This window comes from Archocentrus centrarchus, chromosome 15, assembly GCF_007364275.1.
Source record: "Archocentrus centrarchus isolate MPI-CPG fArcCen1 chromosome 15, fArcCen1, whole genome shotgun sequence".
Lineage (NCBI taxonomy): Eukaryota > Metazoa > Chordata > Actinopteri > Cichliformes > Cichlidae > Archocentrus > Archocentrus centrarchus.
Genome location: NC_044360.1, coordinates 15,194,121 through 15,210,413, shown reverse-complemented (window position 1 = coordinate 15,210,413; position 16,293 = coordinate 15,194,121). Strand labels below are relative to the sequence as shown.

At 35.7% G+C, this 16,293-nt stretch overlaps 1 protein-coding gene across 1 annotated transcript; it reads right to left on the bottom strand.

Annotated features, from left to right (window-relative positions):
* Window positions 1-222: 222 nt before the first annotated feature.
* Window positions 223-2,888, bottom strand: LOC115793667 (polymeric immunoglobulin receptor-like). The gene is made up of 9 exons (XM_030748740.1): window positions 2,826-2,888; window positions 2,370-2,690; window positions 1,874-2,173; window positions 1,678-1,750; window positions 1,451-1,545; window positions 1,299-1,333; window positions 1,114-1,170; window positions 666-722; window positions 223-358 (listed from the first exon to the last, which is right to left on the bottom strand). Exons 1-9 carry the CDS (start codon window positions 2,869-2,871, stop codon window positions 302-304), a joined length of 1,041 nt encoding a protein of 346 aa, XP_030604600.1. The 5' UTR covers window positions 2,872-2,888; the 3' UTR covers window positions 223-301.
* Between the last annotated feature and the right edge of the window lie 13,405 nt (window positions 2,889-16,293).

Sequence of the window (16,293 nt, the reverse complement as noted above, 5' to 3'; positions counted from 1 at the left end):
AGCTCACTAAAAAAAATAATAATAATCACTGTGTTTGATATTTATGTTTATAATTCTTTATTAAAACAAACCAAGATTCACATCGACCTTGAAAAAAACAGAAGCAAAGAAGTCAGTGCTGCTTTGACTCATTTTACAGCTATGCAGGAATGAAGTTTGTTACACAATAGATAAAAAGGTAAAGAAAAGACTTACGACATAAGCTGATGACAGCAAACAACTCATTGAAACAGTAATCTGACAACGACTAGTAATATAGGTACAGATAAAAAAGACAAAATAAAACAAAAAGTTATACTATTTAAATATTTTGGTGGTGAATAGCTACTGTGCTGTATGTAACTTCTGCACCTTCTTCCTGTTGAAGAACAGAAACAAATATGACAATCTTAAAGTGAAATGTGACACAAAAGGACAACGAGCAAAATGATTTGAAATGAAGGAAACAGGAAGTGAGAAACAGTGTTTAGTTCATACTTTGATTCTTTATGGTAATAACAGAACTGAATACAATTTCCACGTTACTTTGACCAAATGACCTCTGAGAGGGAACAAAAATAGAAACTGAACACTTTAGTGTTCTGCTGTGCTGTGGGAAAAAAATCTGATTAAAATCTGTTTATATTCCTAAATGTAAATGTATCGTTGTAGTATGTTAGGGTTACCTCAGGTGCTTTTTGTATCATTTTCCCCACACTGGTGGATATTGCGTCCTCGTTCACCTGTGTAAAATGAGCAAAATTTAAAGAAAGAATGAACAGTGTCAGCCTGGTGTCACTCCCGACTCTTTGCATACAGACCCTTAATCAGGACTGCTTTGTGTTACATTTACACTCATTGACTGCCCTGTAGCATCATTTTCAAAGTGCAGGTCAGTGCTGACTAAATACCAGTATTAATTTATTAGAAGGATTAGAGGTTTTAGTGATTAGAAGCAAAATACATTTTTGTAACTCAGGACATAATTGCTTACATAATTTTATCAAACAGAAATATCAGAAACTCATGTGTAATTATCTAGACCTATTACTATAACAGATCGTCCTCTCAGATGGACAGTATGTTCACTGAAAATGTTAAACTTGATTTCATGATAGCGCTGCAGTTGGTTACCTTGGCTGAACTTCTTTTCTTGACTCTAACTTCAGAGTATGTTACTTCCTCTCCAGCCTGCATTGAAGAACATCATTAGAACATCTGCCAAACTGTCATTATTAAATGTTGCTCTGTGATTTACTTTTGCTGTTTTTTTAGTATCATGTACCATGCTCAAAGGGAAATAAATCAGCATAACTTACCATTGCTGTGGCTGATGACTCTGCTTTGCTCTGCTCTAGAAAAACAAAACTGCTGTTACTGACTGTGTGTGACAATGCACAATAATTTATTTAAATTTTAAAGATTTACAAATAAATTTCGCATGGATTTATCAAATTTCAATGATACTTACTGTTTCTCAATATAAGCCAGATGAACAAAACCACGATTACAATCAGGATCAACACACTCAGAGGGATGATGAGGATCTTTAAGTCAGATGAACCTCTGCAACATACAGTTTGAGGACACACAATTTAGCTTAAAAAATATAACATCTGTAAAATGTGTTTATTCAGACTCCCTTACCAGAAACATTCTACCATTAATACTGCAAACATAAATACAACAATATCTGACCTGTGTTGTTCATTTTCTAATGTGGTAATTGGTCCATTTCCAGTAACACTACGGGTAGTAGTACCGGTAGTGGCTGTGTTTTAAATAAAAGAACCATCATCAGTAGAGTACTGTGATGAATGTCTTGCAATACAAATATTTACAAATACATGGACTCCACGTACACGTGTAATTTATAATCTCTTGCAGTACTTACTAGTGATCAGTTTCTCAGTAACAGTTAAATGTACTGGTATCTGAATGTCTCCTTCATCACACCAATACCAGCCACTGTCCTCTGGCTTTAGTCCACTCATGGTCACTGTGAAAACATTTTTCTCTGTCATATGAGTGGTCACTGTTGTTCCATCTATGGATCCAGATGATCCTGTCACACACTTCCTGCCCAGCCTGCACCACTTCATTCCTCCAGAGTTACTGTGGTGACATCTAATGGTTATGTTTTCTCCAATATATCCTGTAATCTGCTGATGATCCACATAGAGACTGGGGGTACCTTCAAGGGAAAATAAATAAATAAAAACAAACAATTAATATATACAAGTTATGAAAAGAAAAATTAACTAGGCCTTCATGTCTTTTCTTGTTAGCTTTGAATGATAAATAAGAGCACATTCAGTCTTCATCAAAAAACAAACCAAAACAAAACATTTTGGTTTTTCTTTATGATGTGTATAGAGATGAGCACTTACCACTGGTCACTGACAGCTGAAAATATTTTCCATGATCCGGCCCTCTATCAATCTCCACCACACACCAGTAATCTGTGTTTTCTTTTGTCAGCTGGTTTATAGTCACAGTAAATATTTTCTGGTTTTTGTCATCCAAGATTGAATATTTTCCTGAACGGTCTGGTTTATTTGTTTTTACTGCACATCTGCAGGAGGTCCAATAATAACCTTCACACAAGTACTTCACATGGTTCATGTATCTGGAGTCATAGAGACATGGGATGGAGACAGACTTTCCAGCTGTTACTGACACTTTATTGACTGTAGTTATGCTGTGAACTCCTGTAACAAGAACAAATGAAGTAGTTTAATGGTTATGTTTACTTAAAACATTCTTCTGTCATGTGACCTGTCTGTTCTACATGTACACACATTATAGTATTAAGTATAAAACTGAAAATGATTCCTGTGACTGACCTTTGAGTCCACTGAAGAGGAGAAGAATGTTGAGATGAGCAGCCATGCCTGTGAGTGAGTACACTTCAGTCTCGTTGTATTTTTGAATTCATGCAATATGCAAATGTGACACTTCAAACCTGCCTTCCTGCTAGTTCCTCTTACTGTGTTATTTTTGATTCTTTAGAAAACTGCTATATTTTTCTTTAGAATAAGAATCACCATCTACAACACTTAAAAGCTGTATAGACTGATTTTTCCCAACACGAGCATTAAGTGAATAATAATATGTATTCCCATAATATATAAAAGACCTGACAGTAGAGGAAATTAAAGTACAGAAAAAAAAAGTCATTAATATACACTATGAGTTCCCACACATCCTGAAAATAGAGATCTGGATCATCCATTGATTTTGATGATTATAATGTTTCTTTATTAGATTAAAACCAAGAATCATGTCAATGATCTTGAAAAAGACAGAAAACTGTAACAAAGAAATTGTGCAACAAACTTTTCTGCAGCTTTGCAGGAACAAAGTTTCTTACACAACTGTTATAAAGAAGAGCTATTACACAACAAGCTGATGACAGCAGACAGCACGCTGCAGCACTGACAGAGTCCAATAACACAGGTACAGATAAAACAATAAAATGACAAAAAGGTTTTAATGTTTAATCACTTCAGTGGTGATTAGCTAAAGTGCTGTATGTTTTCTTCACCCTGTTGGAGAACAAAAACAAATATGACAATAAGAAAGGAAAAAAGAGAAGGTGACCAAATTAAAAGGGAAATGTTGCACACTAGGAAACTGAGCAAAATGATTACAAATGAAGGAAAAAGAGGAAGTTAGAAACAGCGCGTGGCTGGTTTCATGTCTTTTAAGATTTACCCTTTTGATACTTAGATTTTTTTATTATAAAAAACAGAACTATGCATGCTGCCTACATCACTTCCACAAGATTACCTTCATGCAGAAATAGAAACTGAAACTTTACATTTTGAAGCAGTTTAAATAGTTTTTAAATAGGATTTCTGGGGGAAACTCAGATTAAGTCTACTTGTAATACAAATGTGTGGATAAAAGATGATTTCGAACCCACGTAAACACCTACATTAAATCAGTGTCAGCCTGATCTCACTTCCAACTTCTTTCCAACCTTATACTGTGTATGTGCATATGTATACAAAGTATGAGATGATTTTTTTCCTCACTCATATATGTTTTCACTATTGTTTGTCTTTTTAATGGCAGCACCTCCAGAAGGGGGGCAGCATTGCCACAGTTCACCTATCTCCCCATGTTTGCTCTGTTTGTCTTTTAGGATGGGTGTTCTGTTAACTGTAATTTCCCCATTGTGGGATCAATAAAGTATCATCATTTCTTACAGACTTTTAATCTGGACTCCTTTGTGTCACATTTTAACTCACTGGATGACCCTCAGCATCATTTCCCAAGTGCTTTACTGCATTCAGCAGTGGACATCATTCACTTCTTGAGCAAAAAATGTTACATTGTGATTTATTATTTCTTTAGCATCACGTACCATGCTCACAGGGAAATAACTCAAAACACATTTCTGTGGCTGATGATGTGCCTTGTTTTTCTCTAGTAAAACAAAACTGCTGTTACTAACTCAGTATAACACAAAAACATTTAAACAATTTAAGGAATTACAGATAAATCTGGCATAGATTTATCAAAGTTCAATAAGTCTTACTCTGTCTCAATGTAAAGAAACAAACTCAGAGGTGTGATGAGGAGTTTTAGGTTAATCGGAGCTCTTAATGAAACTTATCTCTTACATTTCAATCTGTTAACAAAGTTAAATGTTTACATTTAATCAAGTAATTCCAACATGTACTCCCTCAGTGTAAAACAAGTCCATACATTTTCTTCATTTTTCAGTCTTCATCATTTTCTATCCTCTTCAGGGTCACAGAGGGCTGGAGCCTATCTCAGCTGTCACAGGGCGAAAGGCAGGGTACACCCTAGACAGGTGTATATGTAAAATGACTAGTAAAACAAATCATGTTACATACAGTGTATCACAAAAGTGAGTACACCCCTCACATGTCTGCATATATTTAAGTATATCTTTTTATGGGATAACACTGACCAAATGACACTTTGACACAATGAAAAGTAGTCAGATTTGAGTAGACACACATTTTTCCACATTTTAATAACACTCTGAAATGCACATATTTTGATCTTGCGCTTTTGTTGTTACAGCTTCTGCTGTTTTTTTTCCAGGTCACTCTTGAAAAGTACATTGTCATTCTCAGTGATATTCATACCACGATAAATAAATGATAATATAACAATAACAATAAAAAAGTAGTGACCTGATTTAGCTACAGGAATAATGCCATAAATATATTTTCTTAGCTGCAATGTTTGTTTTTTAGTTTCTACCTTTGAGAAAGTAGTACATGAAACATAGTTTCTGTTTTCACTGATACATCTACAAAGTATAGTTATGATGTGAATTCCTACAAGGACAAATGCAACATGTTAATTGTGTAATAATAATATCTATTATCTACATATTTTTCAACAGAGTTTATGTTCTTTTGTAATTCTTGGACAGCCTAAATTTCTGTGTATTTCCAGCCTACCTAACAGGTATATGTGTGGTGATGCTCTTTCTCTCTTTGTTATACTTTGTTCATGAACATTTTTTAATGTATTTAGAGACCTTTACTGATCGGTATCGCTATTCTTTTTGCTGATATTTGCCCTCATTTGCATATTTTCTGACAGACTGCATGGTACTCAGGCAAAGCCTGCCCCCTTGAGTGTGGATTCACATTTCAGCTCAATGCTCGTTGTATTGGTGATTACACACGTGCTGGTCATAAATTTAGAATATCATGAAAAAGTTGATTTATTTCAGTCATTCCATTCAAAAAGTGAAACTTGTATATTATATTCATTCATTACACACAGACTGATATATTTCAGATGTTTATTTCTTTTAATTTTGATGATTATAACTGACAACTAATGAAAACCCCAAATTCAGTATCTCAGAAAATTAGAATATTGTGAAAAGGTTCAATATTGAAGACACCTGGTGCCGCACTCTAATCAGCTAATTAACTCAAAACACCTGCAAAGGCCTTTAAATAGTCTCTCAGTCTAGTTCTGTAGGCTCCACAATCATGGGGAAGACTGCTGACTTGACAGTTGTCCAAAAGATGGCCACTGACACCTCGCACAAGGAGGGCAAGACACAAAAGGTCCTTGCTAAAGAGGCTGGCTGTTGACAGAGCTCTGTGTCCAAGCACATTCATAGAGAGGCGAAGGGAAGGAAAAGATGTGGTAGAAAAAAATGTACAACAATATGGATAACTGCATCCTGGAGAGGATTGTGAAACAAAACCCATTCAAAAATGTGGGGGAGTTTCACAAAGAGTGGACTGCAGCTGGAGTCAGTGCTTCAAGAACCACCACGCATAGATGTATGCAAGACATGGGTTTCAGCTGTCGCAGTACTTGTTTCAAGACACTCTTGAACAAGAGACGGCGTCAGAAGTGTCTCACCTGGGCTAAAGACAAAAAGTTATATTCTCTGATCAAAGTAAATTTTGCATTTCCTTTGGAAATCAAGGTCCCAGAGTCTGGAGGAAGAGAGGAGAGGCACAGAATCCACATTGCTTGAGGTCCAGTGTCACTGTCAGTTTCCACAGTCAGCGATGGTTTGGGGTGCCATGTCATCTGCTCGTGTTGGTCCACTGTGTTTTCTGCTGTCTAAGGTCAACGCAGCCATCTACCAGGAAATTTTAGAGCACTTCATGCTTCCTGCTGCTGACCAACTTTATGGAGATGCAGATTTCATTTTCCAACAGGACTTGGCACCTGCACACAGTGCCAAAGCTACCGGTACCTGGTTTAAGGACCATGGTATCCCTGTTTTCAGTTGGCCAGCAAACTCACCTGACCTTAACCCCATAGAAAATCTATGGGCTGTTGTGAAGAGGAAGATGTGATACGCCAGACCCAACCATTCAGTAGAGCTGAAGGCCACTATCAGAGCAACCTGGGCTCTCATACAGTAACACCTGAGCAGTGCCACAGACTGATCGACCCCATGCCACGCCACATTGCTGCAGTAATCCAGGCAAAAGGAGCCCCAACTAAGTATTGAGTGCTGTACATGCTCATACTTTTCAGGTTCATACTTTTCAGTTGGCCAACTTTCTAAAAATCCTTTTTTTGCATTGGTCTTAAGTAATATTCTAATTTTCAAAGATACTGAAATGGGGGTTTTCATTAGTTGTCAATTATAATCATCATAATTAAAAGAAATGAACATTTGAAATATATCAATCTGTGTGCAGTAAATGAATATAATATTCAAGTTTCACTTTTTGAATGGAATTACTGAAATAAATCAACTTTTTCATATTCTGATATTCTAATTTTATGACCAGCACCTGTATACATGCTACAAAATAGGGGAGTTGGATTTTTTTTTTTTTTTTTTTTATGGTTTGTTATGAAATTTCACAATTTTCCAGGAATACTGGAAGTGATGTTTACTTTTAACAGCTTTGCCTCCCTTATTCCTAGTCCAACTCTTGGTATGAGTATTCAGTGTGCAAAGATTTACAAAATGCTTCACACATTTTTTGTTCCCCAAGTTTTATTTATCTTCTTGTCATAAATATTCATTGGCCAATGGTCAACAAAATATTGCAGACAGATTTGAGATTTTTCACAAATTTTCAGAATTTTTAAGTAATACTGTACATTGATGTCAATCATTACTCCTTCCTTATTTACTGGAAAATTCTGCTGAAATTTGTATTCACTGGCATTTGTTTATATTGCTCATGGAGCTGCTTTACTTTGCCTTTACAAATATTTATTCACAAATAATTCCCAGTATGTATATACTACACACCCAACTGATGGCAGAAGACAGCTCAGTGCAGCCCTAATCTGAGAAAGGCTCCAGTAATATAGATACAGATAAAAAGGACAAAAAAAAAGTTGTCATATTCAAATATCTGATTAGCTAGTGTTCTATAAGCAACTTCTGTTTCTTTTCCTTCCCCCTGTTGGAGAACAGAAACAAAGATCACAATTAGGAAGGAAAAGAAAAGTAAAAGGTTACCAAGTTAAAAGGGAAATGGGACATACTAGGACAATGAGCAAAATGATGTGTAATGAGGGAAACATCGAAATAAGAAACAGTGTGTAGCTGGTATCAGGCCTTTTAATATTTACCCATTTTATACTTTGTTTCTTTATGATAAAAAACAGAGCTGTACATGTTGTCCACATCACTTTCAGCAAATGATGCCTGGAACAAGGAAACAAAAATAGAAATTGAGCCCTTTACAGTTGTGATGGATTTTAAGAAAAACTTGTTAAAGACTACTTGTGAACCTGAATGCCAACATAAGGTTTAATATGTTTGGGTTACCTTGGGTGCTTGTGTTGTTTGCATGTATAGAACAGTGGAGTATGTTACTTCATTTCCCTGTTCCTGTGAGGAATGAACACAATGTAACTTACAGAAAGTCCAAACAGTATCAGCTCCTCACACTCAGAGCCTTAATCAGGACTTTGTGTCACATTTAAACTGACTTGGTGCATTTTAGCATCATATTTAAACTGCAGGCTGTCAGTGCTGACAAAATACCAGTTTTGCTGAAATTCAGAGCATGCTACTTTTTCTCCAGCCTATTAGCATGAAGATGTTTCAGGTATTTTTACCATGTTCAGCACCTTATTTGAACACAACTTTTGAAGCCATTTTCTGAAATAGCAATTTACATTTGGAAATACAGATTTTTTGGTAATTATAAGTAATTCTGTTTTGCAGTAGTATTGTTGATCAGTGACTAATAATTTGTAGAATAATAATTTTGGTTGGTTCTGATGTTATAATACCTTTGTATAGTCGCAGGATCTTGGGAGAAAAAAACACTGATTCTTTGTACTCAAGACCTTTGCTTTAGAAATCCATGTGTGTTGACTGTGAAACACTTCAGGTTCCAGGGTATTGTGGCAGCCATACTACTGCAAGGAGAAAAAGACAGTCCGCACACCGGACTGTACTCCTGGGAGCTACTTTATTACGATAGTACCTTCAAGAGTAAGTAACGGTTTGGGCATCCATGCCCTTCTTCAGACTAGTCTGAAGAAGGGCATGGATGCTAACTATCTTTGTTCCTGCACCCCCTTAACTACTGGATGTGCGTCTTTGGCCTGCATAGCCATACTACTGCAGCCACAACTCCATCGGTATAATAGTTTACACTGTGATTTACTTTTGCTATTCTTCAACTGTAGGGAAATAGATCAGCATAACTTACCGTTGCTGTGGCCAGTGATTCGGCTTTTCTCTCCTCTAGTAAAACAAAACTGCTGTTACTGACTCTGTGTAACAATATGCAATAGTTTTTTAAGGGGGCTGCTGTACTCTTGACTTTGGGAACTACTGATCTAAAGACTTACTGTCTCTCAATATAAACTGGATAAGCAACACCACAGTTGCAGTCAGGATGAACACACTCAGAGGGATGATGAGGATCTTCAGGTCAAATGAAGCTCTGCAACATCGTGTTTGTAAAAGTTAAAAAAAAAAAGCATATATATATATATATATATATATATATATATATATATATATATATATATATATATATATATATATATATACATACACTTGCACATATACACATATTATATATATATATATATATATATATATATATATATATATATATATATATATATATATATATATATATACTGCAAACATAAATACAAAAATATCTGACCTGTGCTGTTCATTTTCTAATGTGGTATGGGCAGTGGCTATAATTCAAAAAAGAACCATCATCAGTAGGGTACTGCAATGAATGTCATCCAATACAAACATTTACAAATACAGGGAATCCACATACATGTATAAATTATGATCTTTCGCAGTACTTACTAGTGATCAGTTTCTCAGTAACAGTTAAATGTACTGGTATCTGAATGTCTCCTTTGGCACACCAATACCAGCCACTGTCCTCTGGCTTTAGTCCACTCATGGTCACTGTGAAAACATTTGGCTCTGTCATATGAGTGGTTACTGTTGTTCCATCTATGGATCCAGATGATCCTGTCACACAGTTCCTGCCCAGCCTGCACCACTTAATTCCTCCAGAGTTACTGTGGTGACATCTAATGGTTATGTTTTCTCCAATATATCCTGTAATCTGCTGATGATCCACATAGAGACTGGGGGTACCTTCAAGGGAAAATAAATAAATAAATTGTGAAGCGCTGAATGATTGGTCACTGTTATGTCATATCGGTTCTCATTAGCTCGGAATGACAAATATATTCAGTCTTTGTCAAAATATCATAAATGATTTGAAATGTGTAAAGATATGAGCACTTACCACTGGTCACTGACAACTGAAAATATGTTTGAACATCTTTCCTATCGTTAGTCTCTACTGCACACCAGTAATCAGTGTTTTTATTTGTCAGCTGGTTTATAGTCACAGTAAAAATTTGCTGCTTTTTGTCATCAGAAATTGAATATTTTCCTGAACGGTCTGGCTTATTTGTTTTTACTGCACATCTGCAGTAGTTCCAATAATATCCTTCACACAAGTACTTCACATGGTTTATGTATTGAGACTCAAAGAGACATGGGATGGAGACAGACTTTCCAGCTGTTACTGATACTTTACTGACTGTAGTTATGCTCTGAACTCCTGCAACAAGAACAAATAAAGTTTTTTTTATGGTTATGTTTACTTAAAATATTTTTCTTTCATATGACTTGTTTATTGTACATGTAGACACATTATATACAAATGGATAATACAAAACTTTTAATAGTCATTAATTTTACTATCTGCTGACATCAGCCTTAGAAACATGAGGTATTTAAATGATTCCTGTGACTGACCTTTGAGTCCACTGAAGAGGAGAAGAACGATGAGATGAGCAGCCATGCCTGTGAGTGAGTACACTTAAAACACATGAACCACAAGTCTGGTCCTATTTCTGAATTCATGTAATATGCAAATGCAACACTTGAAATCTGCCTTCCTGCTACTTCCTCATAGTGTGTGATGTTATATTTGATTGTTTAGATCACTGCTATATTTTTCTTCAGACTAAGTATAAGAATCACCATCTGCAACACTTAAAAGCTGTGTGGAGATTTTACCCAACACTAGCAACAAGTGAATAATTATATGCATTCCCATAATATATAATAGCACAGGCAATAGAGGAAATGAAAGTACAAAAACAAAAATGTTTGATATACAATGAATTCCCACACATCCTGAAAATAGAGGTCTGGATTTGGATTATCCATTGATGGTGATGATTACAAGGTTTCTTTATTAAATTAAAACCAAGAATCATGTCAGTGATCTTGAAAAAGACAGAAAACTGTAATAAAGAAATTGTGCAACAAACTTTTCTGCAGCTTTGTAGAAACAAAGTTTCTTACACAGCTGCTGTAAAGAAGAGTTATTAGACAACAAGCTGATGATAGCAGACAGCACGCTGCAGCTCTGACAGAGTCCAATAACACAGGTACAGATAAAACAATAAAGACAAAAAAGCTTTAATATTTAAATACGTAAGTGGTAAGCTGCTAGAGTGCTGTATGTAATTTTTGTACCTTTTTCTTCACAGTGTTGGAGAACAGAAAAAAAAATCACAATTATAAAAAAGGAAAAAAAGTGACCAAATTAAAAGGTAAATGAAACACTAGGACAATGAGCAAGATGATCTGAATCATAGGGGGGTTGTTTTGTTGGGTTTTCTCTGTATTATTGTATGGTCTTGACTTTACAACATAAACTGCCTTGTGGTGAGTGTTTGTTGTGATTTGGCACTATATACATTAAAATGATTGTGTTCTCCAAATTTTGAACTGCACAATGTACGAAAGAAAACAACCCCACTGCCAGTCCCTGAGGACTGATTCTACAGTTCAGCACACTTTCATGCCATTTTGTACTGACAACATAAAAGTAGGCACTACATGCTCAAATACACTCACTATAAAAATCACTAAAATGTTAACTCTCCCAATAAACTGGCTCCCTCCTTTGGTTCTGGGGGCTCTCCTCTTTTAGGAGAGATTCCTCCTCTCAGGTCTGGGTGTCACTGAAAACTAAACTAACAATCACAGTATATAATGTAACAATGGATAAACACAAGGCTACATTATTCAATTTATTGAGCACAGAATAAAAATACTGCTGACCTGGCTTATAATAACCTTCCAAACTGTGATGTGGACTCCTAATGAGGACTTCTTTCTGAATTGTTCCAATGTCTATAGTTATTGACAGATACAGAAACTTTACCACGTCCACATCCCATCCCCTCAACCCCACCTCCAATATATGGTCAGGTTATTTGTAATGCAGCTTGAATTAACAACTATGCTGTCATTATTTGTACTTCTTCCCACAATAGAGCATCTGATACTGCATTGAAGACTTGGAGATAACTGTGTCCTACTCTTTACAGTATTTCAGTTTAAATCGAAGTAGTGGTCCAAGCAGCAGTGGAAAATGTATAAAATGAGGAAATGTTTTTCACACTGTGATAAAGAGATTCTTGTGAAATGATAACCTGTTTCTGAGAAACTGTTTATCACATTGTGAGGAAACAGTTTCACAGTGTGATAAACGCTGAGCTGTATGTCACATAAACACTACTCTTTGTAACTGACCTTTGTGAAAGAAAGAGGAAAGATGAGAGATGTCAAACAGAGTTCACAACCTAGTTTAAACTTTTTAAAATTCTTATCCAGTTACAGGTGTGTGGTAAAAAATAATTAAACAATCTAGTCTTGAGAGCTTAAAAAGAAAGCAACATGACTTCTTTAGTTACTTTTTTTCTTCTGTTTGTTGAACCTCTTTCACTGCTGATCCCAGAGGCCACTTCAGTTCTAAAGCAACTAGCAGAGAGTCCCAGGTAATAAACCCCTAGTGAGGGCTGTCCCCTTTGGAGGTGGTCCTGAGGGTCCTTAACTCAGTACTGATCATGCAAGTCGTGAAATAAGCAAAGGTGTGAAAAAAGCCCAGGGTCATTACCATCACTGGGACCGACGGGTTAAACCTCTGTGAGACATTGCCCCATCTCTCCATCATGTGAGAGGCTCCTGAGGTTACATGAAGCAAGATATTGAAAGAGATCTCAGTACTGCATTGTAGCTGGCTGATAGTTGGTGTTGGTGTAAACCACCACTTTTATTCAACGATGGCCATTCACAGTGGATATAAATGGCCTCCTTTACTGCTCTTTCAAACCATCTGTCTTCTCTGTCCAAAATGTGAACAACAGCAACCTCAAAAAAGAGTCCTTTCTCCTTTAAGTGCAGGTGTAAAGATTAGTCTTTTCCTGTTGAGGCTCTCTTATGTTTGTGCCATGTATATGTTGAGTGACTGGTTTCTCTTCTCTCTGTAGTGTTCTGAGCACTCATCACTGCCCTGCACCACGCCACATACACTATGTTGTTTGTGTTTGGGTGTTTTGTCCTTGAGATGAACAAACTGTTGTCTGAGGGTGTTGAGGTCTGAAATGCGACAGGATGCTATGTTTGGTGAAAATTCTGCTACATGAGGGACAACAGTGTTGTTGTTTTGTTTGTCATATCTTTGCTTGTTTAAGCTGCCAGACAGGACAGGTTATTGTTATTATTATTATTATTATTATTTTTTATTATTATTATTAATAATAATAATAATAATAATAATAATAATAATAATAATAATAATAATAATAAGTTTTATTATAATTATATTATTATTATTATTATTATTATTATTATTATTATTATTATTATTATTAATAATAATAATAATAATAATAATAATAATAATAATAAGGCAACTGAAACTTTACTGACTGCAGTAATGCTGTGAACTCCTGCAACAACAGATACGGTATATTAATGATTGTGTTTGCTTAAAGCATTTGTCCTTCGCATGACTTGTCTATTGTACATATAGACACATACAATTATTGTCAAGAACAAATGAGGATAATACAAAACTATTAATAGTCATTAAGTTTATCATTGGCTGACATTATGCTTTGAAATGTGAGGTGTCTAAGCAACTGGTGTAGCCGACCTTTGAGTTCAATGAAGGGGAAAAAAAAGGTGAGATGAGTGGCCATCCCTTTGAGTGAGACTTAAGCTACATGAACCACAGCTGAGTCAGGTCCTATTTTTAAATGTATGCAATATGCAAAGGCAACATTTTCTCATACTGTATGGTCTTATTAGTTACTTTGCTGATATAATCTGTAATAGACTGTGAATCAGGGGTCATCCAACTACATTTGTCCAATGGCCAGAATTTTTCTCAGCAGACAGTGTGAGGGCCAGATGCTCTCGTAAAGTAAAATAAAATTAATATTGTATCCTAAGTAATATATCGGCATTTGATATCAAATGTAATGTGCAAGTCTTGCACTTACATGTTCTTCTGTTATGCTGATGGTTGTTATGGAGACAACCCAACTGTGGGCAGTTGTGCTCATTGTTGATATGAGCACGAAAACAATAAAATGTTACATGAGAGCAACGAGTTTATCTATGCACAATCTACTTTTCAGAAGCTGTAGCTGTTGATCTTTTTTTTTTAAATAAATATAGGAACATATGATGAGTTCAGATGCAAAACAAGCAATGGCATGGTGCCTTTTTTCACAAATGTAAATATAGTAATTTACCTACTTTTTGTTTTGAGGCAAACTCAGCAAAATCTTCAGTCTGTCCTCCGCCCAGTGTGAATGAAGGTAAAAGGCGCAAATATCAGACTACCATAAAAAGATTTCGACATAGATTCATGCAGTACAACCGCAATGGCACAAAATAGCAGCATATTTATTTTAACAATAACAGAATAGTAGATATTTGGCCGGGGTGGCGGATGTGGGCCACGGTCCACCAGTTGATGGTCCCTGATCTACAGCAGCTATAACATTGGGCTAATTTAGTTAAAACATGACAGCAATAAGTGACTTTTTTAAACCTTTGTCACATACATAAATTCAAATCAAAATGCACAACATGGACAAAAGTCCTGGGCCAGCTCGCTTACAAAAAACCCCATTCCCATAATAAAACTGACAGTACAGCACATTAAGTAAAAAAAAAACAACAAAAAACAAATATTTAATAATCACTCTGAGTTTGATATTGATGTTTATAATTCTTTATTAAAATGAAATCAATAGTCAGTGATCAATGATCAATGATCTTGAAAAGACAGCAAACAAAGAAGTGAGTGCTTCTTTGACTCATTTTACAGCTATGCAGGAATAAAGTTTGTTATGTTGGGGTTTATTTTTTACTCAATGAATAAAGGACAAATGTTTTGCCAAATAATTTGAATAAAGGTTTAAAAAAGAAAAAAGAAACAGCATGTGTTTGGGTTTTAGGTCTTTCAATATTTCCTCTTTTCAAACTACTGCCCACGTCACTTTCACTAAATGGCCTTTGTACAGGAATAGAAATTGAGAACTTTACTGTTTGTTTTAAATAGTTTTATTATGCTGCATTTTTGGGGGCAAAATATAATTTTAAGTGAACTTGTTTTGTTTGGTTGTAGTATGTGGGGACAAATTATTATTTTAAAGTGTCAGCCTGATCTTACTTCAAACTTGTCACTCATAGACTTTTAATCAGGACTCCTTTGTGTCACATTTTAACTCACTGGATGCCCTTAAAAGAGACATGTCATAAAGCTGGATTTAAGGAAGAAGTGTTCAAAACTTTTCAGAGCATGTTTAGCGCCATCTTGTGCCAGTACAGAACATGAAAGAATTAAAAAGCAGCCTAAGAGTTAGCGAACATCAACCTCATCCTTAAGAAAGATAAACCACCAGACATCTGTGGCTCATATAGACCTATTAGCCTTATCGAGGTAGACAGTAAACTGCTTTCAAAATTACTCGCAACGAGACTGGTGAAGCTTTTGACTTTCCTAATAAACCCAGATCAGACCAGATTCATACAAAATCGTTTCTCCTTTACAAATGTGAGAAGATTACTTAATGGAATTCAGTACTCGTGCCAGACGAATTGCAGATCCTTTGCTATATCTTTGGACGCCGAAAAGGCATTTGATAGGATCGAGTGGAAGTACTTATTCAATGTGCTGGAGAGATTCGGAATTGGAGGGGACTTTTTGAAATGGATCAAAACACTCTACAACTCCCCGTCGACCTGTGTCATGACTAATGGTGTCCAATTAATGTCTCTCCTGACTTGGCAGAGCTATGGAAGCTTAACCTCTCTCCTACACTTAAGAACATAAAGAGAGACTTAGAGAGGTGGCATGATCTTCCCTTGTCATTCATGGGGCGTATAAGCTTAATTAAAATGAACATTTTTCCATGACTTTTATATCCCCTTCAAATGTTACCCCTCTGGTTATCTAAAAAAATCTACAGTTGATATAGAAAGAGCATTCTCTAGATTTA